Genomic DNA, 24,902 nt, shown 5'->3' with positions numbered 1-24,902 from the left:
TAATTAATACTTTGTATCCTAATAGGGCATTCAAAAACAATTAAGCTAATAAAATCCATTTTTAATTCAATGTAAGCCTTTTGTGAGGTGCATTCTTTTTAACTTACTATTGATATAAAAAGAAGCTCTGGTAGCATAGTGGTTATGAATCGGGCTGTGAGCTGCAAGGTCAGCAGTTTGAAACTACCATCTGTTCTGTGGGAGAAAGATGAGGCTTTCTGCTCCCATAAAGATTTACAGCCTCGGAAACCCTGTTCAGGGTCACTATGAATCGGAACTGACTCCACGGCACATAACAACAACAACAACAACAACATTGATGTAAAGCATGCCTAATTGACTTCATGGTTTCTGAACTCACATGTTAAAAAGCAGGAAGCAACCTTGGCAGTACTACTGATGTCGGGTTTCTAAAGGGCTGGGACCCTCTGAAGCTTCCTTGCCTTGAATCAGGTCTCCACCCTTAGCCAGGCAGAGCCTGGTCACCCACCAGGAGGACATAGACTTTTGAAGGTGGCTGGGTCTTGATCACCTTCAGCTGTTGTTAATGTCACAAGGCAGGACTGGCTGCCAGCTCTGCTTTTTCCTCCTCTATACCTTTGCTGTCTTCCCATATCAGAGCAGGGGAGGGATGCGGAGAGAGAGGGGCAGGGCTGTGCTGGGTGTGTACTGAACGCTCACTCTTCCTATCCACTTGCTCTCTTGCCTGTGTTTGCTCATCAACATTTATTGACCGCCTGCATTGTGCAACTGCAACGTCAGTCCGCTCTGGACAAAAGAGCCAGGCTTCTGCCTCACAAAGAGGAGGAGTTTGGGAGCACATCCTTGAGGGTCTCACTATGTCTCTGCCACTGCCTTCTTGTAATGCTTGCCCAGCCGCTTCCCCTCTCTGGCCTTAGTTTCCCCACTGTGAAATGAAGGTACTGTATGTATCATCATCTCCAAAGGACCTTTCAGTTCCAAGTCAGCCTGCCTGTGCCCATCCTAGCTGCCCTCCGCTCCTCCTGCCTGCCAAGCCCACCTTATCTCCTCCTGGGGACTCTGGGGACCAGGACAAGGGACTGACGTTTTCTGGTCTCCCTGATTAAGTCCAGGAACCTGTGGGGACTACCTAAGCTCATTTCGGCAGCAAACATTACAAGGGGACCCACTCTAGACTGGGGGCCGAATGGCCTTAGGCAAATTCTTTAAGTTCTCACAGAAACAGTTAGGGAGAGTAACAGGTGCTCCCTCCTGGGGTGGTTGCAAAGATTATAGATGACTAACAGGTGAAGCATCAAGCAGTGTTTAACCCAGACCATTCCGTCATCAACTCTGGAGCCACAAACAGCAGACCTGTGCCCAGCTCCTGACACCCCACAGACCCCTGTCCCACTGGCAACAGAGTCCAGCACTGCCTGTTCTGTTCACGACATGTGAGTCTGCCATCACAGCTAAGCTTATCTCATAAGAAAAAATATCTTCTCTAAAGATTTTGGGTTTTGCATGGTATATAATATGAGCTGAGTGAATGACAGTTTTCAGAACCTGTATTCCACAGCAGAGCACGAGAAGAAATTTAAGAAGCTGTATTTGGGAATTGCCAGTAGAGTGTGAAGACTTAAGCTGCAGAGGCTACAACCAACAAAAGCTAGATTTAGATGATGAGAAACCCCAAGGAAGAGCCCAATATGTGGCCCAAAGTTTTCAAGTCTGACGTGGCCTGGGCTGTGCTGATTGGGCCGGGATTCCATACTGGAAAGGGGGCTGTCTTTGTTCCCCTTCTCCTTCTTTGTTCCCAGGTCCTATACTTTCAGTGAAGGTATATGGGAAGGTGGTCAGTACTCAGAGGAAACAGACTAGCTCTCTTTAGCCTCATATGTCTGGGTTAACGTCACCTGTCTAGGGTCACCTGCTTGGCAGTCTCTGGTTCAGGAGGAAGCCAGAGGTCCCAGCATTCAACAGGTCAGCCAACCTAGTGGGGGAGAAGGAAGCAGGAAGTATGGTGAACTTCAAAGGAGACCTACCTGCCAAGGGTGGCAACAGGAAGTTCTGGAAACCCACTAGCCCTGTTACCCTGGTAAAATCTCAGTACCCCTTATTTTCTGCCACTAAAATCTGTTGATAGAGATGATTACACAGAATTAAAGTCACTAAATTATACAAAAAAACGTTGAAATGGCAAATGTTTTGCTACACATACATATTTACCAGTTTTAAAAATAGTTTCCTCAAAAGACTAAAAATAGAAGTACCAAATGACCCAGAATTTCTACTCCTCAGTATATCCAAGAGACTTCAAAGCAGAGACTCACAAAAGGACAAATGTTGTATGACCTCACTTATATAAAAAGGCACGAAAACACAAACATACAGAGACCGAAGTTCATTAGTGGTTATCAGGTCTAGGAGGGAGGCAGGCAGGAGGGCTAATGGTGATGGAAATATCAATGTTGATTTAGGGTAGAGTTACACAATTATTAAAATTGCTGTCAATATGTTGTACTCCTGTAAAAATGTGAATTTGCAAAAGTTGTGTGGTAGATATATTTACAACCATGACAAAAAAAAGAGTAGCTACTGAGGATCATTATGTCTAACTAAACAACTCCTGGGATTTGATTTGTGTGAAGGTTTAGGGTCATGAAATCATGGGCCATCCTATTAACTAAACATCTAATAATATGTTTAATATTTCGGTTCTACATCCTAGTTCAGTGCAAAGTGCCTGGGGTCTTCAAAGACCCTACGCAGACATCCAAGGCACAACAATTGCTCTTTATTTTCTTGGAACAAGAGCGAAAGGAGAGTCAGAAATAGGAGGATATGGAATGTGTGGCTGATTACCTCCATGAACTGCCTCTTTTGCCATAAGACTAGAACTAGATAGTGCCCAAGTACCATTACTGGACATTTAGATCAAAGAATCTATAGAAGAATCCTGATGAAAAGGGACAAAACACAGAATAGAACTTCAAATTCTCATGAACTCCAGACTTCCTGGAGCCAGGGAGGTTGGATGAATCCCTAAAACTATTGTTCTGAGATAAGCTTTAAACCATAAACGAAAAACATTCCCAGAAGTCTTCTTAAACCCAAACAATAGTTTAGCTTAACTAGTAAAAAATGTCTGCCTTAAGCATTGTGTTCTTGTAAGAATTATCTGTATGTGATCAGACTAACAACAGCAACTCAAAAGGATAGACAGGAACCTTAGGGGACAGTGAGTTTATGTAAATGAGAAGGAACAACTCAGAAAAGAAGGTTGAGAATGTCTGCACAACTCTAAGAACGTAATCAGAGTCATTGAGTTGGACATGTAGAAACTGCTGGATTGGTTTATGTTTTGCTATGTATATTCTTAACAACAACAAAATAAAAATCATATAGACTGTTAAAAACAGGGACTTCTAAAGTCATGTCAGTTTCACACCTTGATATGGAATGAATTTGACTGTAATGTTGGGATGGAGCCAAAGAATGGAATTGAAATTTGGGCAGCCCAGAGACCTGGAATTCTGTTGTGGAACTGTGGGTTAATGCGCTGGGTTAATGGGTTTGAACTGCACAGTTGGCAGTTCAAGCCCCTTGGAAACATTATACAGGGTCTTTATTGGGTCTGAACCGATTCGACGGCACTTAATGACAGAGACCCTCTTAGAGCCCCTGGATGGCAGAAGGTTAATAAGCTTGGTGCAAAGTATGAGGCTGGTAGTTCAAAAGTCCAGGCGATCTACTTGTGAAAAATCAGCTATTGAAAACCCTCCTCTGACACACATGGGATCTCTAAGAGTTAGAGTCAACTTGATTACATGTGGCCAGGGGAGCTCTGGAAGAGCCAGAAAGTCTAGCAGTGTAACCTCCTAGTCTCTGAGTCCTGCAAATTGTCCTCCAGCACCTTCTTCCTGGGATGTTCCCACCACAAACTAAACAACACGATTCGGATTAAGAATCCAGCATATACCTGGCACAGAGCTGGCATACCTTCCCTCACATGGCCTTCCGTACTTCTCCTGCGCCAGTGCCCTCCTCAGTGCTGGTGAGCCTTCTGACCACCAGAGGGTGCTGCAACCCAGACTGCCTCTGCTTTACTCCACAATGCCACGGCCTACCTGCTAGTCTTTAGCCTCCAAGCACTAGCTGGGACCTCAAAGGTTCAGGGCTTAAAGCGGGTGACTTCTCTTTGAGTTTCCCAAAGCATGCTGTGGTCCGAGGACTACAACTTGATCGGTAGTCCTAGGTAAAATTCAGAGTCCTGGGCCTGATATCCATTGGACCAGCTGGGGAGATTGTAAAATACTGTTTCTGGGCTCCTCCAGAGGTCACCATTTAATTAGGGGAGGGAAACAGGCTGAGCATTGGACTCTAGTATGTATCAGGGCCTAGATGCCTGGTTAGAACACAGTGTGGTGGTGATTGGTGGTGGTAGTTGTGTGCCGTGGAGTCAGTTCCAACTCACAACGGCCGTGTAGTGTTTCCAAGGCTTTACACAGGAGCAGAAAACTTCATCTTTTTCCTATGAAGCAACTGGTAGGTTTGAATTGCTGACCTTGCAATTAGCAGCCCAGAATATAATGCACTTTACTACCAGGGCTACTTGAGGTGGTTATTGTTGCTGTTAAGTACTGTCCAGTTGGTTTCAACTCATAGCCAACCTGTATAGGGTTTCCAAGGAGTGGTTGGTGAGTTTGAACTGCTGACCCCTGACCAGTGCTTATCCTACAGCACCACACCGGGACTCTGTATGTGTTCACACTGAATTTGAAAGACACTGCCTTAAAGGATCTTTGGGTCTGGAAAGTCTATTTATCACTCAGTTCATTTGCTCACTTGTTTACCCTTCATTTCTGCAACGCTGCCTGTGCTGCCAGACCTTGGGTACTTCCCCAGTTCCCACATGGAACCACAGAGACAGAATTGTGCTGAACCTTGGATGCTCTAACTTGCTGTATTTTGCTGAGTTCTTGGTCCTGCACCATTTTTCACACCAGGAAAAGTACTTAACCAGCTCCGCTGCTGCTAGGTGTAGTGCTTACTTCCAAATTGAAAAGCCAGTTCTATTGCCATCAAGTCAATTCCACCTCACAGCGACTCTGTAGAGAGTTTCCAATACTGTAAATCTTTACAGGAGTAGAAAACCTCATCTTTCTCCTGCAGGGTGGCTGGTGGGTTTGAACTGCTGGCCTTGTAGTTAGCAGTCCAGTGATTACCTTATAGTACCACCAGGCTGTAGGTGCTTGCTTCCAGTATTTTCCAATTAGTCCATACATGGATGAACATCTTGGGCCAGTCGGCTGGGGCCTGTGGGCTAAGTGTCTCTGGGTAGCTCTGCTCAGGAGAGGAATGGCTCGGCCAGGGTGTGTGTGCATTTTAGCTTTTCATCAGAACTGCCAAAAGCAGGCTGGAGATTCTAAAGTGAAGCTGGCAGGCTGCCTTCATGTTGTATATTTCATCCCATCGAGAGTCACTGTGGTGGCTGTTTGCTAAGCATCTACTGTATGCTTTACAGACACCACAGTTCACAAGCAGCAATGTATCATGCTTATCCCCATTTTGCAGTTGAGGAAATCGGGCTCCAAGGGTTTAGGTCACTCACCAAGATCACACTAGGAACCCCGAGGATGTGAACCCAGGGCAGTCTGACAGCAGAGCCATACTCCAAACCCCCGCCCCCTGTGTCTGAGTGCAGGGCAGACATATCTTTTTGTTTTTGACAGTGCCATTTTTGTGTTTTATGGAAAGCAAGACTGCCAGCTCTGGGGATTCAGGGGAGGAGACAGAGTTTTGCCCAGGGGCTCTTCCTTAGAGTCAACATGGGGAAGTGTGGATGTTAAGAGAGCCCATGGGAGACACCCTATTACCAAGATACCTTGAAAGCAAGGGAAGGAAAACTGTAAGGGAAATTGTATCCTGGAGAGGAGTCAGAATAGGAAATCCCCAACAATTCCACACTCCTCTACTCTCAAGCAGTTCCTTACCCTCTGTCCTCTGATGCCAAGGGTGGGGTTACTCCTAGAATTCTCCATGGCTCAAGGTACAGAGCCTCATGAATGCTAGGCACCTTTAACCCTTGAGGATCTCAAGCAAAGCACAAGAGTCCTGTTTCCCACCATTCACTTCCTCCTTGAGAGGTCCCAATATAGTCCAGAAAAGCTGCAAAGACTTCCCCAGTCTTCAGGCAATACAAGCAGAGGGGCAAAACACCCAAGGAAGCTCCTTTAGAATCACTGGAGATTCTTTTCTTTTATTCCAGGGGCTCTGGTAGAGTAGTGGTTACGAATCAGGCTGCTAACCACAGGGTCAGCAGTTCAAAACTACCAGCTGTTCTGCAGAAGATGAGGCTTTCTGTTCCCGTAAAGATTTACAGCCTTGGAAAGCCTGCACAGGGTCGCTATGAATCGGAACCGACTCCACGGCACATAACCACCACCACCACCACCGACCACCTCTCTGGTAGCCTTTGAGGTCTGTGCTGCCAGTTTGAGGCGCTGTGTCCAGATTATGGGCTCCAGAGGACCGAAGCATGAAAGGCTGGAGGTACATTTTTAGGTGGATAGGGGATAGGATCCAGGTCGTCTAGTTGGCCATTAGCCTGGAGTTCTCAGACTGGCACAAGCTGTGACTGTTTGTGGAGCTTTCTCTAGTCGCGGGCTCCCTTAGAATCCTCTTGGACGTAGACGCAGCCGACGGTGACAACGTACCAGGCTTCGGGTCTGGTAGCCAGATAGGCCTTGGAAAGTAGCATAGCGAGCCGTGTTACATTTCTTGAGCACACTGACGCTGGTGGATTAGTTTTAGAGGATGACACAGTGTTGCCCCGCTGGAGGCTTTGCCACACCTCGCGCACGCGTGGTTCCGTAGCGCAGCCTTGTGACCGGATGCAGGCCCACCAGGCGGCGCTTGAGGATCTCGGAACACGTGTTGGTATTGGTCGTGGCCGAACTGCAGTTGCTAAAGACGTTGGTCTGCGTGGCTGGCTGTGCCATGCTGGCAGTGGCGAAGGCTAGCAGTTCCAGATCTCGCTGCCCTCCTTGACCTGTAAGTGAAGGCGCTGTCCCCCCTCAACCCCCAACCCCCACCGCTGAAGTCTCCTCATAGCACACCTTGTTTAGAGTTCTTGTGTCCCAGCGGAGGCATGGCCGCCAGCCACGCCCAGCAAGGTCCAGCGGGGATAAAGGAGTGGGGGCGAAGTACACTTTAACGGGTGGGTTGGGACGGTGCGACCCTTTGTCTCTACTTCCCTCTGTTGGGCGCTGTACCATTTTGCACCAGGCACATCTTTTTGGTGGGTCCTGGTTTCTTACTGGGCTGGTGCAATGGGGGTCCGTGTCCCGACTTTGCTTGCATACCTACTTGGTGGAAAAAGGGGGATATCGCCTTCTTGACCCCCAGATTCCAGTGAAAATATGTCTCGGAGCCCAGCCATGACAGGCATTTCCTGAGGCCACAGGGTCAGGCCAGGCACCCACCCAATGGCTGGGAACAAGCCTGGAGCTGCACAGCCTCCCAGGCAGTTTGGCAGTGTCCCCAGCAGCCGCTTCTGTCCAGGGCTGTCCCACAGGCCCAGCTCCTGTCCTTTCCTGCGCTGTGCCCAGTATTATCAGACAAGTAGCATCATTCTGTAAGAGGTGCCCAGGGCTTGGAGTACAGTATAATGGCTCCATTTTCTCAGAGTAAATCGAGGCCCGATAAAGCAATTAGTCAAGGTCACACTATGAGTGGCAAAGTGGAGCTTACACCCCAGGCTTCAGATTCCAGCAACCATATTCCTTCCACTGCCTCTGACAGACAGACTATGGTTTCCTCCCTTCCTCAGGGAAGGAGGGTGCTCAGGTGGAAGGCTCTGCCTTAGAGCTGCATGATGGTGAGACTTTCCAAATGTAAGCAACACATTCTTGTTTTGAACCATTTAGATGGTGCCCAGGACTCTAGGGACTTGTGTGTATAGTGGTGGGGTGGAAGACAGGGGGACCCCAGTCATTCCTCTGAACTCCCACAGCCCCAGCATTCCCCATCACAGCCTATACCATGCCGTCTCCCCACTCAACTATGAGCCCAAGGCAAAGGTCACCACTTTGTGGGTTTTTACTGCTGTTGCAGGTAGCAGAGCAAAGATTCCACAAATGTTTGTGAGTGCATGGTGGGTAGGCAGGGGAGAGAAATATTTCTAAGGACAATTTGCCCCCACCCCCCAATCCTGCAGTTCCAGGCAAGCAGCCAGGTGGGAGGGGGGTCCTGCAGCCCCCTCTCCTGGCCTTTGACAGTCCCACTCCATCCCCTCCTCTCCAGCTGTGGAAACTTGTACCTCAGCCTAGAAAAATGTACTTGCTGGAAATCAGCTGCTTGGCTGCCAGGGCCAGCCAATCAGGCGCTGAGAGGGCCTCGCCCACCTCCAGGGGCTGGACCTGAGGGCTGGAGGGCGGGGCCTCTGCCTGAGACCTGAGCTCCTGGGAGCAGAGCAAACGGAACCCCAGGAGGAAGTGGGAGGGAGAGAGGCGGAAAGGAAGAAATGGGGAGCAGGGAGAAGGAGACTCCAGAAGCTGGAAGACACTGTGTTAGCTAGGAGGGAAAGTGGAGGTGCAGTGGTGCCCAACCAGCACTGCCCGGCAGTGGTCACTCAGGCTGCCACCTTCATTTCTGAGAGTGCCTTTTAACACTTTTACCTCCCACTCTAATCCCACCCTACCCCTTCCTTCCCCAGGTGGGCAAAGGCTCCTGGAAAATAGCTTCTAGAATTCAGACAAGACCCCTCTGTGGCAAAATAGGGATTAACAGTAAAGAGAAGTAGCATTACGTTAGTCAACTTGCCTTGTCCCCTTTGTACAGAGGAGGAAACTGAGGCTTAAGATAATTTTATGACAGGCCCACATCTTTAGCTACTCAACAACAACAAAAACAGGATCTGAATCCAGGCCTGCCTGAAACCTTAGCACGTTATCTTTCCTCTTACTAGTCCTCCAGCCTAGTCTAGGGTTATTCTCGAAGTTTCTACTAATGCCCAGGATGTCCTGGCTAGACCTTTCACCTCTCAGCACTTTTGACTGCTCCCTCATTTTCCTGAGACAGAAAGATGGGACTGCTTCCATCTTTCCAGGACCCCTCTGAAACATCCAGGGCCCCCTGCAGCCACCAGAAGAGTCTCTGCTTTAGGCCCAGGACCTGAGAACCAGAGGAAACCTATAAATACAAACATATTTGCATGAAGGCCCAGAAGTCTGTCTGTGTAGCTACCAGCACAGAGCTACCAGAAGGGAGCAGCTGAAACTAACTTTCTGGGACAAACATACCCCAACAGCTAGACTGGTACGATTTGGTGTTTATTTAGACATACAAATGAAAGAGCCTGGTGGCTCAAATAAGTTGTGCTTCTCTTCCCCCCTTCCCCCCACCCCCTTTGGTCACACACATTTTTTAAAAAAAGATCAACACATCAGCAGTTCCCCACATGTTTTTTCCTCTACTGAGCAATATATACAGCTTATTATATATATATATGTGTGCATATATATATATAATATATATTTTCAATAGATAACTACATTCAAGTAATGAAACACAGGATTTACAGTTTCCCTCTGAGGGCAGAGGAAAGGCAAATTCACACACAGTTCACAGAGGAAGTACCATAAACGCCCAGCCAGGCAGGGGCATGGGCCCCTCGGGGGAGGGGGGATGGAAGGGAAAACCAGCAGCAGAAATCACAACAATCACACTGTTGCTTATTGTGGGGGTGTGGGTAGGTAGGGACACATGAAGGGTTACCATGCAGCCTGCTCTGCCCAGGTGAGTGCTGCACTGGCTGACTGAGGCTCTCTGGCTGGGATGGGTTGGAGACCATGTGTAAGGACCTCACTTTTCCAGGAGACGCTCAAATTTGGGATTCACGAAGGAGAAGCCTGCAAATGCTGTCTGGTCCATGGAGTCGATGAGGTTCTTGTCACTGTAGGAAAGCCGTGCCTTCTCATTCAGGAACTCCTGGTCAAAGTTGCTGTAATCCCCAGGAGACTTCTGTGGGCAGAGGCGGATGAGCAGGACATAAGGCCTTACCTTCCAAATGCTCCTGAATTTCTCGGGACTGCCTATACAGGGCCACTGAGTCTATGCTTAAGAACACAATAGCCTCCTAAAGACCTCAGGCTCCTGCCTCAGGGTCAGATCAGAACCATCCTTATTTAGGAAACAAGAGAACTCCTAATAGCCCCTATAAGTTCTGGTCTGGTCCTATCGGATACACACTGGATCACAAGGTAGGAGTCAGCCACAAGGTCAGTGGTTTAAATTCACCAGCCACTCCTGGGAAACCCTGTACAGAGTCACTATGAGTGTGAACCATGAATAGATACCACTAACAACAATTGCCTCCAAGAATAACCGCCTCCGTTGCCATGAGATTCAAGAATCGGATGGGGCCTGACTACTATTACTGACCGTTTTGGACAGTGATTCCATAGAAGAATGTTGATCAAAAGGGGGACAGAATTCCAAATTCTCATGGAATCCAGATTTTCTGCAGTCAAAGAGGCGGGATGAATCCCTGAAACGATTGCTCTGAAGTAATCTTTAAACTTTAAACAAACTTTTAAGCCAAAAATACCCCCAAAGTCTTTAAACCTAACAGTAGTTTAGCTTAACTAGTAAAGAATGTCTGCCTTGAGCATTGTGCTCTTCTAAAGATCTGAGATCACGCTGACAACAGCATCTTGAAAGGTTAGGCAAGCATCTTAGAGAGCAGAGACTATTATGAATGAGGGAGGGACACTTTGGGAAAGGGGAGTGAGAATGGTAGCACAATTTGAAGAATATAGTTAAGTCACTGAGTTGGACATGTGGAAACTGTTCACTTGATATAGGACTTGCTGTGAATGTTCTCAACAAAGCTAAAATAAATTATTTGAAAAAGAAAAGGAAGTATTTTCTATTTGTGCCTGAGAGGAGCCCCAGGAGAAAGGCAGATACTGCTTCCCCAAGGGGCTGAGGGGACCATGCATGGAACTCTAAGCCTGGGTAAGGAAGGGTGAATGTCCGGGGCAGGAGGCCAGCAAACTACAGCCTATGGCCCAGATCCTTCCTACTACCCATTTTTGTGTGGTCTGTAAGCTACGGAATGGTTGTTTTCAAATGGTTGGGAAAAAAGGCAAAAGAATAATATTTAATAACATGAAAATTAAATGAGATTCAAATTTCAGTGTCTGTAAAAAAAAGTTTTATTAGCACACACAGCCATGTCCATTCACTGACATGCCTATGGGTGCCACTTTGAGACCACTTGGCCTGCAGAGCCTAAAATACTCACCCTCAGGCCATTTTCAGGAAAAGGTTGCTGGCCTCTACTCCTGAGGTTATGATCAGATGGTAATACAGAGGTCTCAAACTGGTGGTCCCCAGGCCAAATTGAACTAGCCAAAATAACCATTTTGGCTAGCATGTGGTTTTACAATTTGAGGTTTAAAAGGTTTTATTTATTGTTATTGGAATATACACAGCAGGACATACACCAACTCAATAATTTCTACATGTACAATTCAGTGACATTAATTACATTCTTTGAGCACCCTCCTTATGTGAGTACTTCTCCCCTCATTAACATAAACTCACTGATCCCTAAAGGATTTCCAGTTGCTATTGTCAGTTTGATCCCATACAAATAGCTCTTAAAAGTGTTAAAGGAATTTGAACCACTATTTTTAAATTAGGCAATCTGACATAAAAAGAAAAAGTCCAGATTTCTGGCTTCTTTTGAAAACTTGGGCCTACCTCCTCACATATCCATTCTTGGTTCTGGGCTTGCTATATATAGCCTCTACCTTCACCCCCAATCCTCCACTGTTTATTGTTGCTACTGATCATGACTGCCCTGGTTTGCTTAGAGCACAGCAGTCATTCTATCCCTTTTAGCATCAAAAGGTTGTTACCGGCCCAGCCCAGGAAGCGTTTGAGAAGGGGAATGGGCTCTATCTCCTCAAAGTTCCAATGGGGGCACATTACACAGGCGGCCCAGGTGGAGGAGAAGCAAAGCAGAGAAAGGGAGCCATAGAGGGAAGGCCAGAGACCCAACTTCTTAGGTATTCAGGGTTCTTTGAACTACAGCTCCAACCTGCATCTGCTCCTGATGGTCCCTTAGTGGCTTCATTAGATTCTGCAAACCATCTTCCTCTACCTGAAATGCTTTCCAGCTCTCTTCTGCCTGGCCTGAGCTCACCAGCCCTGCTTACCTCCCACTTTTCCCAAGGATACTGCCAGACCCCATCCCATTCTCTGGATCCTGGGTTCTTGCTGACGGACCCTCCCAACAGAAGTTTATCTTGTATGGTCTTGTGACATCACTTGTACTGTTGTCTTGTATCATAAATTATCATCAGTGTGCAAGTGTCCTCTCTCAGTCTAGCCAGAGACACCTCCAATTCTAGAACCAGGTCTCTCACTTCACCGAGAAGCCCAACAAGGGCTCAACAAACAGTGGAAAAAGGATTGGATGGAAAGAAGGAGAACAGACCTTAAACTCCAGTTCCCAAGCAGAGTCTCTTATATACTTATATGTCTGGATGCACAGTCTCCAATGTTTGTTGAATGACTGAGTGAGGGGAGAGATGGTAAGAATACAAGAACAGAGGCAATTGCTGAACATGCCAGGGGAAGAATGGAGGACCACACTTACTGGAAGAAGGGGGAGGGAGGAAACTGAGTAACACAGAAAAGAGATAGAGCAAAGAAGGCCATGGGTGGGCAACCCCATCCTGAGCAGGGTCACGTACCACTTTGGGCCTGAAGGGTGGCTCCACTTCTCGCTTCTCCAGCAGGGTCCAGTTGATGGTCTTGAAGAAGGGGTGGATTTTAATGTGTCCCGTCACTCCCAGCCTCTTGGATGGTTCCCGTTCAAACAGCTGCAACCCAGCATGGGCCTTGGTTAGCACCCAAGGGCCGTGGGAAATTGAAGCCTTAGCAAACCCCCAGCAGGTCTAGGAGTACCAAGAGGGAACCTGCCCAGCCTAGTGGTACTGCCTGCAGAGCTCTGGGGCTGAGGGCAGCGTCTCTGGCCTGCTGTACTCCTGGTGACTAATGGGACTTGTGAGAAGCAGTGCCTGCTTATTGAGTGTTTACTGCCTTCCAGCACATAACCAAGTATCACAGCTTCTCTCATTCTCCCCGGATTGTAGATGATGAGCCTGAGACTAAACAGGTCAGTCACCTGCCCAAGGTCACTAGCTACTCAGGAGCAGAGCCAGGATTTGGCCTCAGATCTGTCTGCCTCCTGACCCTGAGATCTTAACCATCATGCCAGGCTGATTCCGTGCATGGTACTCAGATAGGAGAGTCGTGGGGCATGGTGAGGAAGCAACACCCACAAGATATTCAGATTGAAGCATCAGTAAGGCTGTCATTCCAGAGACAGGGAGCTGCCGCTAGTCCCATGACCCAGTTTCTGCCAGCCCTTACTCTGCTCCATCCAGCCCAGGGACCCCCACCTTCTCCAGAATGTCCTTGGACTCCTTGGTGATCCAGCGGGGGTAATGTGGTGTGTCCACTCGAATCGATTCAAAGAGTTCATCCTCATCATCACCATGGAAGGGAGACTGACCGATGAGCATCTCATAGAGAAGGACCCCAAAGGACCACCAATCCACAGAGAAGGAGTACTTCAGCCCCTGCAGGATCTAGGGCAGGAGCGGCAGGTCAGGTGGAGCTGAGAGGAACCCTGAGCATGAACCTGGCCAGGTCCCCCCATCCTCTGGGGCTTGGCTTGGGCATCACTGCCCTTGGAAAGCCGTATCTGGCTCACCCGAGTGGACTGGGGTCCAGGAAGGTGCCAGCTCACCTCAGGGGCAATATAGTCAGGGGTGCCACAGAAGGTGCTGGCCCGGCCCTCCCCAAATACGTTCTCCTTGCACATCCCGAAATCAGCAATCTTGATGTGGCCCTCCCGGTCCAGCATCACGTTGTCCAGTTTGAGGTCCCTGAGGGAAGAAGACAGTCATTAGGGGCCTCCTCCTCAACCCACAACTCATGTCCCTATTCTTAGCCTTGTATCCCCAGGACTTTCCCAAAGGTGCAATGAAATGAGGAGGAGAAGCAGCAGAAAAGAGGGAAAAGGACTAAAAACATGTGAGCCCTACACGTTGCCTACTGTGTGATTATGCTGTACACATCCTATGTTATTCCTCCGAGCCCAGAACGAGGCTCAAAGAGATGGTGTCACTTGCTTAGCGTCTCCGCACCAGTCAGTGGCAGAGGTGGCTCTCAGGATCAGGTTCACCTGTTTCCACAAATTAAAAAGAATATCTTTGTTTTTTTGGCTTTAGCAAACAGAAATTTATTTTCTGTTTAGGAGGCTAGAAGTCTGAATTTAGGGTACCAGCTTATGGAGGTAGCTTTCTCTATTGGCTCTGGAGAAAGGTCCTTGCCTTGAACTTCTGTTTCTGGGTGATCTTCATGTGACTTGTCATCTCTCTTCCCCCATCCCTGATTCTCATTATTTACTTTTTTTTAATGTCATTATTAGTGTCATATATATATATATATATATATATATATATATACACTTTATTATGCTTTAGGTGAACGTTTACAAAGCAAATTAGTTTTCCCAATCAATAGTTCATAGTTCAGACACAGCTTGTTCCATGACATTGGATGACCACAATATGTCAGCATTCTCTCTAGTTCCTCTCTGGTTCCTCACTGCCATTTGTTTGGTTTCCCTTTCCCTCCCTGTCTTCTTGTCTTTGGTTTTTGGCAAATATTGCCCTTTTGGTGTCATATAGTTGATTGTTCTGAGAAGTACATTCTTCACGTTTTTTTGTAATCCTATTATTTGGCTGGAAGGTAGCCTCCAGGAATATCTTCAGTTACAAGTTGGGTTTTTCAGGACAATAGTTGCAGGGATTCCTCTAGTCTCTTTCTGACAGTAAGTCTGGCCTTTTTGACTTTGAATTTTGTTCTGTTTTTAAGCCATTTTAAATGGGTCTTCTCTTGTGCTCTTAGTCTCGAACTTTGTGGCTAGCAGTCCGGTGGTTACCCTACAGTGCCACACCAGGACTTCTCTACATTACTGTTGTTGTTGTGAAGTGCCATCGAGTCGATTCCGATCCATAGCAATCCTGTATAGGGTTTCCAAGGAGCAGCTGGTGAGCTTGAACCACTGACCTTGCAGTTCAAACGACTTTGCAGTCTAATGCATTAGCCCACAGCGCCACATCAGGACTCCATATGCTAGCACAGTGTGACCAAAGCAAAGAAAGACACTGCTGCTATGTAAACTTAAAGGGTAACTATAGTACTGTCATTACCCTTTCAGCTTGCATAGCAGCAGTGTCTTGCTTTGCTTTGATCACACTGTACTGGCTTCCCCATATTGTGTATTGCCTTTCCTGTCACCAGAATTAACTCTGGAGTCCTGGTGTGGCACCGTAGGATATACACTGGACTGCTGTTTATTCAGGAGTCCTGGTGTGGCACTGTGGATTAATGCGCTAGACTGCAAAGCCGTTTGACCTGCAAGGTCGGCGGTTCAAGTTCACCAGCTCCTCCTCTGAAACCCTATAGAGGGTTGCTATGGGTTGGAATCAACTGAACAACAGCTATCTATTCAAGCTCACCAGCCATCCTTGGAAATCCTATACAGGCTCACTATGAGTCGGAAGTGACTCAGTGGCACTTAACAACAACTGTCTAGTTGTTCTGGTGTAGTGATGCATGATAAGCACTGACTGCTAACTGCAAAGTAGGCGGTTCAAACCCACCAGCCGCTATACAGGGTGGCTATGAGTCACAATACAGAGTTGCTATGAATCATAATAACTACCTAGTTAATGTTTCTCCCTCTCCCTCTCCCTCTCCCTCCCCTCCTAGTAACCATCAAATCAAAGAATGTTTCTTTCTGCATGTACACCTATTTTTGACTTTTCACAATAGTGATCTCATGTAATATTTTGTCCTTTTGTGTTTGACTTCATCCACTTAACATAATGTCCTCCACATTCATCCCCGGGTCCCTGTGGTGAGATGTATCGAGGATTCATTATTATTCTTCATTGTTGCGTAGAATTCCATTGTATGAATACACCAGTTTGTTTTTCCGTTCATTAGCTGATGATCCACTTAGGTTGTTTCCATCTTTTTGCTACTGTGAATAATGCCGCAATGAACGTGGGTGTGCAGATGTCTATTGGTGTTACGTTCTTATTTCTCTAGGCTGTATACTTGGGAGTGGGATTGCTGGATCATATGGTATTTCTATTTTTAGCTTCTTGAGGAAGCACCATACTGTTTTTCATAGTGGTTGTACCATTTTGCAGTCCCACCAACAGTGTATAAAAGAGTTCCAGTCTTACCAGCATTTGTTGTTCTCTACTTTTTTTTGGCCAATGAGATACCACATCACCCCAAAAATATCTATTACTAAGTAATCAGCTCTTTGTACAGATAATACATATTCATGGTAACAAGTTTAAGTACTGCAAAGTCCTTCTTCCTGTGCCCTCGACCCCTAGACCCTCCTCAGAGCAATTGTAGACACATCCAGCCACATCACAATGTACATCTCACCCCAACCTTTTTAAACCTAAGATTCAGCACACAATGTCCCACCAATTAGCTTTTCACTTGACAGCACATCTTTAGCACACATCAGCACTCAGAGCTGTAGCTCAGCTAGGATCAGCACCCTAAGGGGCAGTGAGTTTATGTACATGATGGAGAAACAACTCAGAAAAGGAGCTGAAACTTGTTGCACAGCTGGAAGGCTGTAATCAATGCCAGTGAATGACTACGGTGGTTGCTGTTGTTAAGGCTGTCTGGTCGGTTCTAACTCATAGCAATCACGCCTAGGGTTTCCAAGAAGCAACTGGTGGGTTTGAACCGCCAACCTTGTGGTTAGCAAGCCAGTGCTTATCCTACAGTGCCACACCAGGACAGTAAATGGTATGTGTGGGAAAATAGAAATACTAAAGGGAAGGGAAAAAATGGTGAAAAGAGCAGCCATTGTAGCAGTCAGTATGCCCTCCTGGCCCGGGCACTGCCCCTCTCAGCATGGAGGCAGAGAGTTCTGGGCCATGGAACTGTACGAGCCTCATTCTACCATGGGACTAGGGACTTCTGGTAAATACCATCTACAGATTGACTGCAAGCTGAGATGAGGCCCAGCTCAGAGCACTCAAGAGTACTGATAGGTGGGATCCTCCTACCCTCCTGCCCTGACCCCGCACCTGTAAATGATTCCTCTGCTGTGTAGAAACTGCAGTCCACAGAGGATCTCGGCTGCATAAAACCTGGGCAAGAGAGACAAAGTGTTATGTGATTTCTACTGGCCACTCTGCTTCTGCCTGTGCCCACCCCCTCCCCCCACCCCCAGTGGCAGGAAATGCTGCAAATAACTCCACAGACAACCTGGGTCTGATCAGGCATGTCTTGTATCAGGCAAGTCGGACTGGCAGCCAAGGCATTAAAGGAAATTATAAAGGAAAACTCCAAATGAGATCATTCTCTTTATCATAGGTGTGTATACATTCATATAGATCACATATACTCATACACACACATTTGGGTGCAACATAAACAGGAGGGACAAACATGTTGTGCAAGTCCCATCTGAAAGGCTGCTCTGTGTACAACCCAAGGAAGGCCTAGCATGCCTCCAACATAGTGGGTTCAGGATACCCATAAATCCACCATCAAGTTCTAGCCAGGCTGACATCTCCAGGGACATGGAAGAAAGAACGGAAGGCAGACAGGTGGTGGTTCTGACCCATATGCCCCTTCCCTCACAGAACCCTTACATACGTGGCACGGTAGAGTTCAAAACGGCCTTTGTCTTGGATGTGGTACATCAGGTCCCCCCCGTTGAGGAACTCCATCACAAAAAACAGGTGGTCCTGGGGTCAGGGAGGGTGGTAAGGCACAAGGATGAACAGGAAGCACCCTCACTGAGGGCCACTGAGGGCAGGCCCCAACATGGCATGGGGGAGACAGGCCTTAGGCTCAGGGGAACAACTCTGCCCTGGGGTGGGTGTGAAGGGGATGATGGTCCCACCTTAAGTGGTCTGAGAGGGAAGATAAGCCCTACTCTAAGAAGTCTAGGGGAGACACCGCCTTGCCTGGAGAGCCTGAGGGGAGACAAGGTCCTGCCTCTATGGTGTGAGAGGCTAAGTGAGGACAGGACAGTGACAACAGAAGGGATGGGCACCTTGGTCTGGAAGGTGCAGAAGAGATGGGTGAGAAAGGGGTTCTCCCAGGCGAGTGCCAGCACCCGCTTCTCCACCATGGTGCACTCCACATCATCATCAATCAGAACCACGTCCTTCTTGAGGGCCTTGATAGCAAAGTACCTCCCTTTGCCCTTCAGCTCTGCAAGTAGCACCTGGAGGGAGGCCAGGGTGTCATGGTCCCACCTGCAAATTCCCAGCTCCCACCCCCCAGCAAGGAAGAAATCAGGATGCAGCTGGAAATAGGTGCTCCTGAGTTCCTGAGCCAGCCTCTGAGGCTGCCTCAGGGTCACATAATCCCCTTACCTTCCCGAAGCTGCCTTTACCCAGGACCTTGTGAAAGGTGAAGTTCTCAATGGTACACCTGCTGCTGCCCTCCCAGATCTTGCCATAGGTCCCGTTGGTGTCTGCCCAAGAGATGGTGGCTCAGACTCAGGATCCTGCCTGGCCAACTTTCCTTCCCTTGGGTCAAGGAGTGGGTGGGGGCCTCCCTCCTCAGGAGCACTGCCTCTGCCTAGGTCACACTCAACAGGAGGAAGGAGGCTGGCCATATCCTTTGCCTTGGCAGGGTGCAGGGACTTTAGTGTAAGAAGCAGGTTCAGCCTCACCTGTGGAATCATCCCCAGAGACTCCTGGCTTCTTCTCGAAACTTTGGTAGACCCCAACACTCTCTGAAGACCCCGAGTCTGACTTGCGGGAGGATCTCTGAGGAGTGGGGGAAGGTAGGGGAGAAGTCTGACAGTCACACTGTCATCAGAACCCCCAGCCCAAAGTTGGGATCCTCAACTCTAACTTTACCCTTAATACTGATGGGAGACATCAGGGTCAGAGTTCAGACCCTCAGGTGGTACACACATGTAATTCCAACAACACAGAGATGCCTCGGTGGTATGGAAGGCATTGATTATAGACCAAATTGTGGAAATTGAATCCTACCTTCCCAATGACTTACTTGATAAATAATCCACAGTTCCCCATGGAGACTGTCCCCTACCCCTTCGCTGCCCTGGGTCCAGGGTCCCCAAAGGGACTGCCCACCTGGCTAACTTGGTTCAATGCCTCAGCCAAGAGCTTTTGGTTGATGCCGCAGAGGTTGGCCACTTTTTTCTGGCACTTATGGTGTACATTCATGCCACAGTCTGAGGAGAGGAAGAGGCAGGGCCATCAGAACAAGCAATCAGGCTCTGGGAGAACCATGCAAGGGGCAGAGGAGGGAGCAGGAGTAAGGAGGGCTTTGGGGGGGTGGGGAGGTAAGGGAAATTTGCAGGGGTTTCCCCTCTTTAGGGAAAAAATATGGAAGACACTTTCACTGTTTCATAATTTAAAGGAGAAAAACCAGAAGACATGGAGTTTAATTCTAAGCCCTCCAAAGAATGTCTGGGCCAACTTAGAAGAGTCACTTCCCCTCAATGGATCTCCTGTAAATTGGAAGCCTAGTGAACTATGGGAGACTCTGTGAGGGAGGCATCAGTGTTTGCTGAGCACCCGCTACTGTGTGGCAAGTTGTGGAGAAGCACTTTCTGCATACTCCTCTCCTTGCTCCTCAGAGCGACTCGCCTGGTCCTACTCACACTTCCATTTTACACTCGAGGAAGCTGAGGCTCGGAAGAGTGAGGTCACCTGTCTAGTGTCACTAAACAGGTAACTGGCAGGCCAGCAGGGAGGGCCACAGAGGTCTCACCCATATGACATCCCTGAAGGAGGTTTGGGCAGCATTCCTCAGGGCCAAGGTGGCATTAGTGTTAAAGTTAGTTCGTTGTTAGGTGTTTTAGAGGTGCAGGTAAGTGGAGCCCCAGCTGGGCACGTCCTGTTCATCCAGCCGTGGGCAATACTCACCTGCACACTTTAATCCCTGCTTCACCAGCCCCCAGAGCAGGCTGCCACAGTGGTCACAGAAGGTGGGGCTCATGTAGTTGTACACCTTGAACCGGTGTGGCATGTCGATGTTGAAGCGTTCTTTCTGGAACTGATGTGGGGATCAGAGTTCAAGGGTTACATGCCAACTCTACGTCCTTCTTCAGCTCCTACCTTTCCCTCAACCTCATGGATAGTTAAGATGCCCAAGAAGGCTCCACTGGGGACCATAAGTCCCAAGAGTCAAGGCAGGAGGCAAGGAAGGGTAAAGAAAAATGGGGAGGGTGAGCCCCACAGGGCAAGGGTGGGGCTAGCCCAAATCCCTCCCACCTAGCCAAGCCCACCAGGTTCTCAGGACTCTGCCCTGGACTCAGCCTCACCATGGTGTCCCGGCTGTTGGCTGCGGTGCCGGTGCACCGGCCGATGATCTTATCAATGCATTTCTTATGGATAGCAGCGTTGCATTCTTGAGGAGGCGCAGGCCCGGAAGGAGTTGGGAGGGCACAGGGAGGAGGCAGAGCCTATGAGCTGGTGCCTGCTGGCCCAGTCCAGCCCTTAACACAAAGCCACCGTTCTCCTTGACCGCCCACACCCTCACCCTCACCCTCACACAGGCCTTGGGCCAGAGCAGGGTTCCTCTCTCCTCCAGCAAACCTTGGCAGGAGGGGCCTGGAAAGGATGGGGCTAGTCTGAAGGGTCTCAGAGTCTAGGGAGTGCTCAAGATGGGAGAATCCCTGTCCCTTTCCTACCCTCCCAGGATAGTAAACAGCTCCTAAGTATTCTCCAACGCCCCCACACACAGACACACCCCAACCAAGATACCTGTACACACATACACAGCACATGTGATAAATGACAATAACCTACTTATGTTTAATGTTTACTACGTGCCAGGCACTGAAAATACAAGATTTACATATTTTATCTCTTTCAGTCTTCACAACAACTCTATTATTCATCTGAGGCACAGAGTTAAGGCCATACAGTTGAGAAGTACCAGAGCTGGGATTCAAACCCAGGCAGCCTAGCTCCAGAACATATGCTCATTACCACGACCCCTCTGACACCAGACACTGCAGGTGTCTTCAGGGAGAAGAGTTCTGACATGTGTATCCAGAGACAAACATATAACGTAAGCAGGAGACGAACGTAATGTAAACAGGAGCACACGTGCAGCCAGTGGTATGTCAGTAAATGCCTAATCACTGGTTCGCTGAGGAAGAGAGTTCTATTTGGTAGCCAATTTCCACTGTGTAAATACTCCCAGCATGACTGATTTCAGGCTACCAATGTGATGTCACTGAACACAGAGTTGAGAAGAGAGATAGAAAACTGGTTTTTGTGAGCAGGAACAACCTGCTTCCAGTTGAATGTAGCTATTGTATAGGTAACATCCACCTATATTATATAGGTATCATCCACCTATATTATATAGGTATCATCCACCTATATTATATAGGTATCATCCACCTATATTATATAGGTATCATCCACCTATATTGTATATAGTTATCATACACCTATATTGTATAGGTTTCATACACCTATACACTCTACCATAACAAATCTCCTGAACACACACTCAGCACACAGTCCCAACAGAGACACAGGCATTCCTGTGAACACACGGGCACTGTCAGGCATATGTGCACATGGGTTTACATACAAAATGGGCTGTGGAGACACTTACGCCTGCATTTGTAGCCTTGCTTGTTGAGACCCCTGAAAGGCAAATTCACAAGGCACAGTGAGTGAGGGAGAACCCCAGGTCTCAAAGCCATCCCGGGCCCTGTAACACATCCCGGCCAGTGCAGCCAGCCCTCACCAGACGAATTCCTTGCACACAGAACAGAAGGTGGGCTGCCCAAAGAAGGTGGCAATGAACTCGTGGTTCTTGATGTAGTGGATTTTGGCCTGTTTGATGGCTCCACGGCGGTTCATTGTAGGAAACTTGGCCTCTTCCTCACTACGAATAGACTGTTGGCAATCTGGGGGCCAAAGGATGGTGAGGTGAACCCCAGGGCCTGAGAAGGCAGTAATGCTGAGGCTTGGACAGATCCCGTGATGGGGGCTGCTTTCCTAACTACAGCCCCAGCGCTGGCTTCTGAACCTGGCAGAGGAGGCCCTAAGACCCAGCCCAGGTGGAGAGGGGCTTACCCACGTCTTCCAGGAAATACTGCACTGACATCAACACCTTGGCCTGGGGCTGAAGGTCTAGCTGTAGGGTGGTGGGGATGGGGGTGAGGGAAGGGACAAGGTCAATGAGGGCGGGTCTGGGCCAAATTAGACTCAGAACCCGCCCCCATGTTTGGCCTCTTGAGGCCAAGCCAGGCCTGGCAGCCTCACTGGACACCTGGCTGCCCAGTGTGGGTAGGGCCCCTCCCCTCCCCCTCCCCAAGGGGTATTATTACATTTAGGGAAGTGAAAGGATCCAGCCCACATGCAGCCAGGCCACATGGCCCAGGAGCAAAGCAGGAAGGGAAACTCCCCACCCTCAGTCCTGCTGCCCCCTCAATAAGGACTTGGAATGGCAGCACTCTGTCCCCCTATGTACAGACACACATGCATACTAACACACCCATCCTGGGTTGCAGGCACTTTATTTTTAAAAGCTCGCCTTTTCCATGAAGTCCACCTTGATTTTTCCCCTCTTCCCCTCTTTGTATTTCCAGTCTCCCCATACACACTGGATGCTCCTGAGAACAGGTTGTTGTTGTTGTTGTTAAGTGCCATCGAGTCGGGTCCGACCCATAGCGACCCTGTACAGGGTTTCCGAGGGTGTAAATCTTTACGGGAGTAGAAAGCCTCATCTTTCTCCCGCGGAGCGGCTGGTAGTTTCGAACCGCTGACCTTAAGGTTCGCAGCCCAATTCGTAACCACTACGCTACCAGGTACCAAGCTTCAATTCCCCTACTTCCCCCAGGATCTAGGCCTGGTGGCTGACACTGTCCCTTGTGAGAATGGAGAGAGGGCACAGCAAGGAGCTCCTGGGTGTTCCTGCTTGCCTGGCTGCAGGTGGGTGCACACCTGTGTCTGCTCCTCTCCTTCCCAGTCCCCCTTCACCCTCCCTGGAGGTTGACCACAGAGCCATTCCCTGTTAAGGCATCTTGGCTACAAGATCCCATAAGTGACCCAAGGGGGAGGGGTGCTCTTCTGGCCTTGGCATCCTAAGATCAGTCAGAACACATCCAACACACAGCCACTTCATCTGACCACCGACCTGAGGTAGGGACTTTTTGTAGGTCCCTTTTACAGATGCGGAGACAAAGGTTCAGTGAGGCGAGACTGGAGCCCAGGCTCATGTAACGCAGAGTCACACTCTGCAAACCATGTTGCTCAGCATACCGGCGCACCTAGGCACATGCACACCTAGGCTCCTCACCCAGAACTCAGCCTTGCCGTTGTTCTTCTTGCAGCGCTCAGCCAGCACTGACACGCCCACGGTCACCTCAGACATGGGGTCCTCGGCTGCCCGCATCAGAACGATCTGGATGACACGGCCCTCGTAGATGTGGGCATCAAACGACGACTTCCACTCAGGGTACATGGTCGGCTTCTTCTGCACCAGTGTCTTCCCACGCTCTGCAATGGGGCCAGGCAGGCACAGTGTTACCCTCACCAGCCTTTCCTGGCTCACAACACGCTTCTGGACACTGAGCTACCTGCAGCTCCCCAGGGCACCTTGCTAGGCCCCATCTCCAGACCTTTGCTCCATTGTGTCCCTCTTCCTTTAGCTCCACTTGGATGTCACCTTCCTTTTTCATTCACTCAGTGAACGCATGCCCAGAGCTAGCTATATATATATACACACACATATACATATATATACACATATATATGTATGTATGTGTGTGTATACATACACATACATACACATAGAGGCAGCTATAGTACTGGAGGCAAGGAACTCAGCAAAAAAAAAAAAAAAAAAGGATCCAGTGCCTGTTTTCCCAGAGACAGATGCAAACCTACTTATCTGTCAAGTAGACGTTAAGTCACAGCTGTGACAAGATTCAAAAGACAAGATTCAAGCATGGGTGATTCTAGATCCACCCATGATCAAATGGCTTGATCTAGCCTGGAGGTCAGGGAAGGCTTCTGGAGCAAAGTACAGCTCAGCTGATTGCTGATAGACAAGCAGGTGAGAGCACAAGTAAGGGACCATGGAAGATGTTTGTCTCCTTCAGGAAGTCTTCCCTGACTGACCCCAGGCTGGGGACAGGTGCCTCCTCTGGGCTTCCCTATCACAGGTCTTGCTGCTTGATGACATATCCACCTCTCTAACCTAACTGCACCCCACAATGGCAGGGCCAGGTCAGGAGCACAGCAGTGTCCTCAACACCCAGCTCAGATGGAAAAGGCACTAGGAAGGCTTCAATTTAGCCAGCATTTGAAGCCCTAGAGGGACTTGGTGGCCTCTGCTTTTGTATTCATAGCTTGGTTGGACAGGAAGACCCCCAGAGGTCTGGGAAATGAGGCAAGCCCCCACTGGATCACAGTCCCACCAGCTCCCCCACCCCTCCAGGGTCTCAACCTCTAGCTCTACCTGTGCTGAGCGCCTCCTTCATCTTGACAGCACAGAAAGGCTGGCTCGCCTCGTCCGCAGTCTGCATGGAGCCCAGCTCGTAGGAGTTGAAAGCGATGCGCAGGAATGGTGCCATGGTGGGCTCTATGGCAGGCCTGCAGAAATGACAGGGTGAGGCTGGGCAGGCAGGACAGGGCTAGCGGGAACAGGCAGGGGAGGCAGGTAAGTACCCTTACACCACTGGGTTTGACCCACACGGCATTTGAATATAGTAGATAAAGAACCAAGAGTTTTATGTATGTCTCGAGATGTGGCATCCACAGCAGAAGTGGAAAATGTGAGGACTT

General features: G+C 48.8%; 1 protein-coding gene across 1 annotated transcript; it reads right to left on the bottom strand.

The window, feature by feature from the left end:
• Positions 1–9,828: 9,828 nt before the first annotated feature.
• PRKCD (protein kinase C, delta) lies at positions 9,829–24,691 on the bottom strand. The gene is made up of 17 exons (XM_006876037.1): positions 24,577–24,691; positions 23,413–23,612; positions 22,188–22,248; positions 21,856–22,018; positions 21,721–21,752; positions 20,411–20,496; positions 20,013–20,142; positions 19,215–19,315; positions 18,780–18,881; positions 18,483–18,581; positions 18,158–18,331; positions 17,755–17,846; positions 17,181–17,243; positions 13,793–13,931; positions 13,443–13,631; positions 12,732–12,860; positions 9,829–9,987 (listed from the first exon to the last, which is right to left on the bottom strand). Exons 1-17 carry the CDS (start codon positions 24,689–24,691, stop codon positions 9,829–9,831), a joined length of 2,034 nt encoding a protein of 677 aa, XP_006876099.1.
• Between the last annotated feature and the right edge of the window lie 211 nt (positions 24,692–24,902).

This window comes from Chrysochloris asiatica, unplaced genomic scaffold (assembly GCF_000296735.1).
Source record: "Chrysochloris asiatica unplaced genomic scaffold, ChrAsi1.0 scaffold00350, whole genome shotgun sequence".
In the NCBI taxonomy this organism is placed as follows: Eukaryota; Metazoa; Chordata; class Mammalia; order Afrosoricida; family Chrysochloridae; genus Chrysochloris; species Chrysochloris asiatica.
Note: the sequence above shows the minus strand (reverse complement) of the source record. Positions and strands in the feature narration are given on the sequence as shown.

Bases quoted from the DNA above. Each gene is read 5' to 3' on its own strand.
- PRKCD (XM_006876037.1), bottom strand. From the start codon at position 24,691: ATGGCACCATTCCTGCGCATCGCTTTCAACTCCTACGAGCTGGGCTCC. The intron at 18,582-18,779 runs GCTGAACCTGCT...TCTTGGGCAGAC, and splicing joins GGGATGATTCCACAGGTGAG to ACCAACGGGACCTATGGCAA. The intron at 13,932-17,180 runs GTGCGGGGTCAG...TTCTTCCCTCAG, and splicing joins AGCAGAGGAATCATTTACAG to GGACCTCAAACTGGACAACG.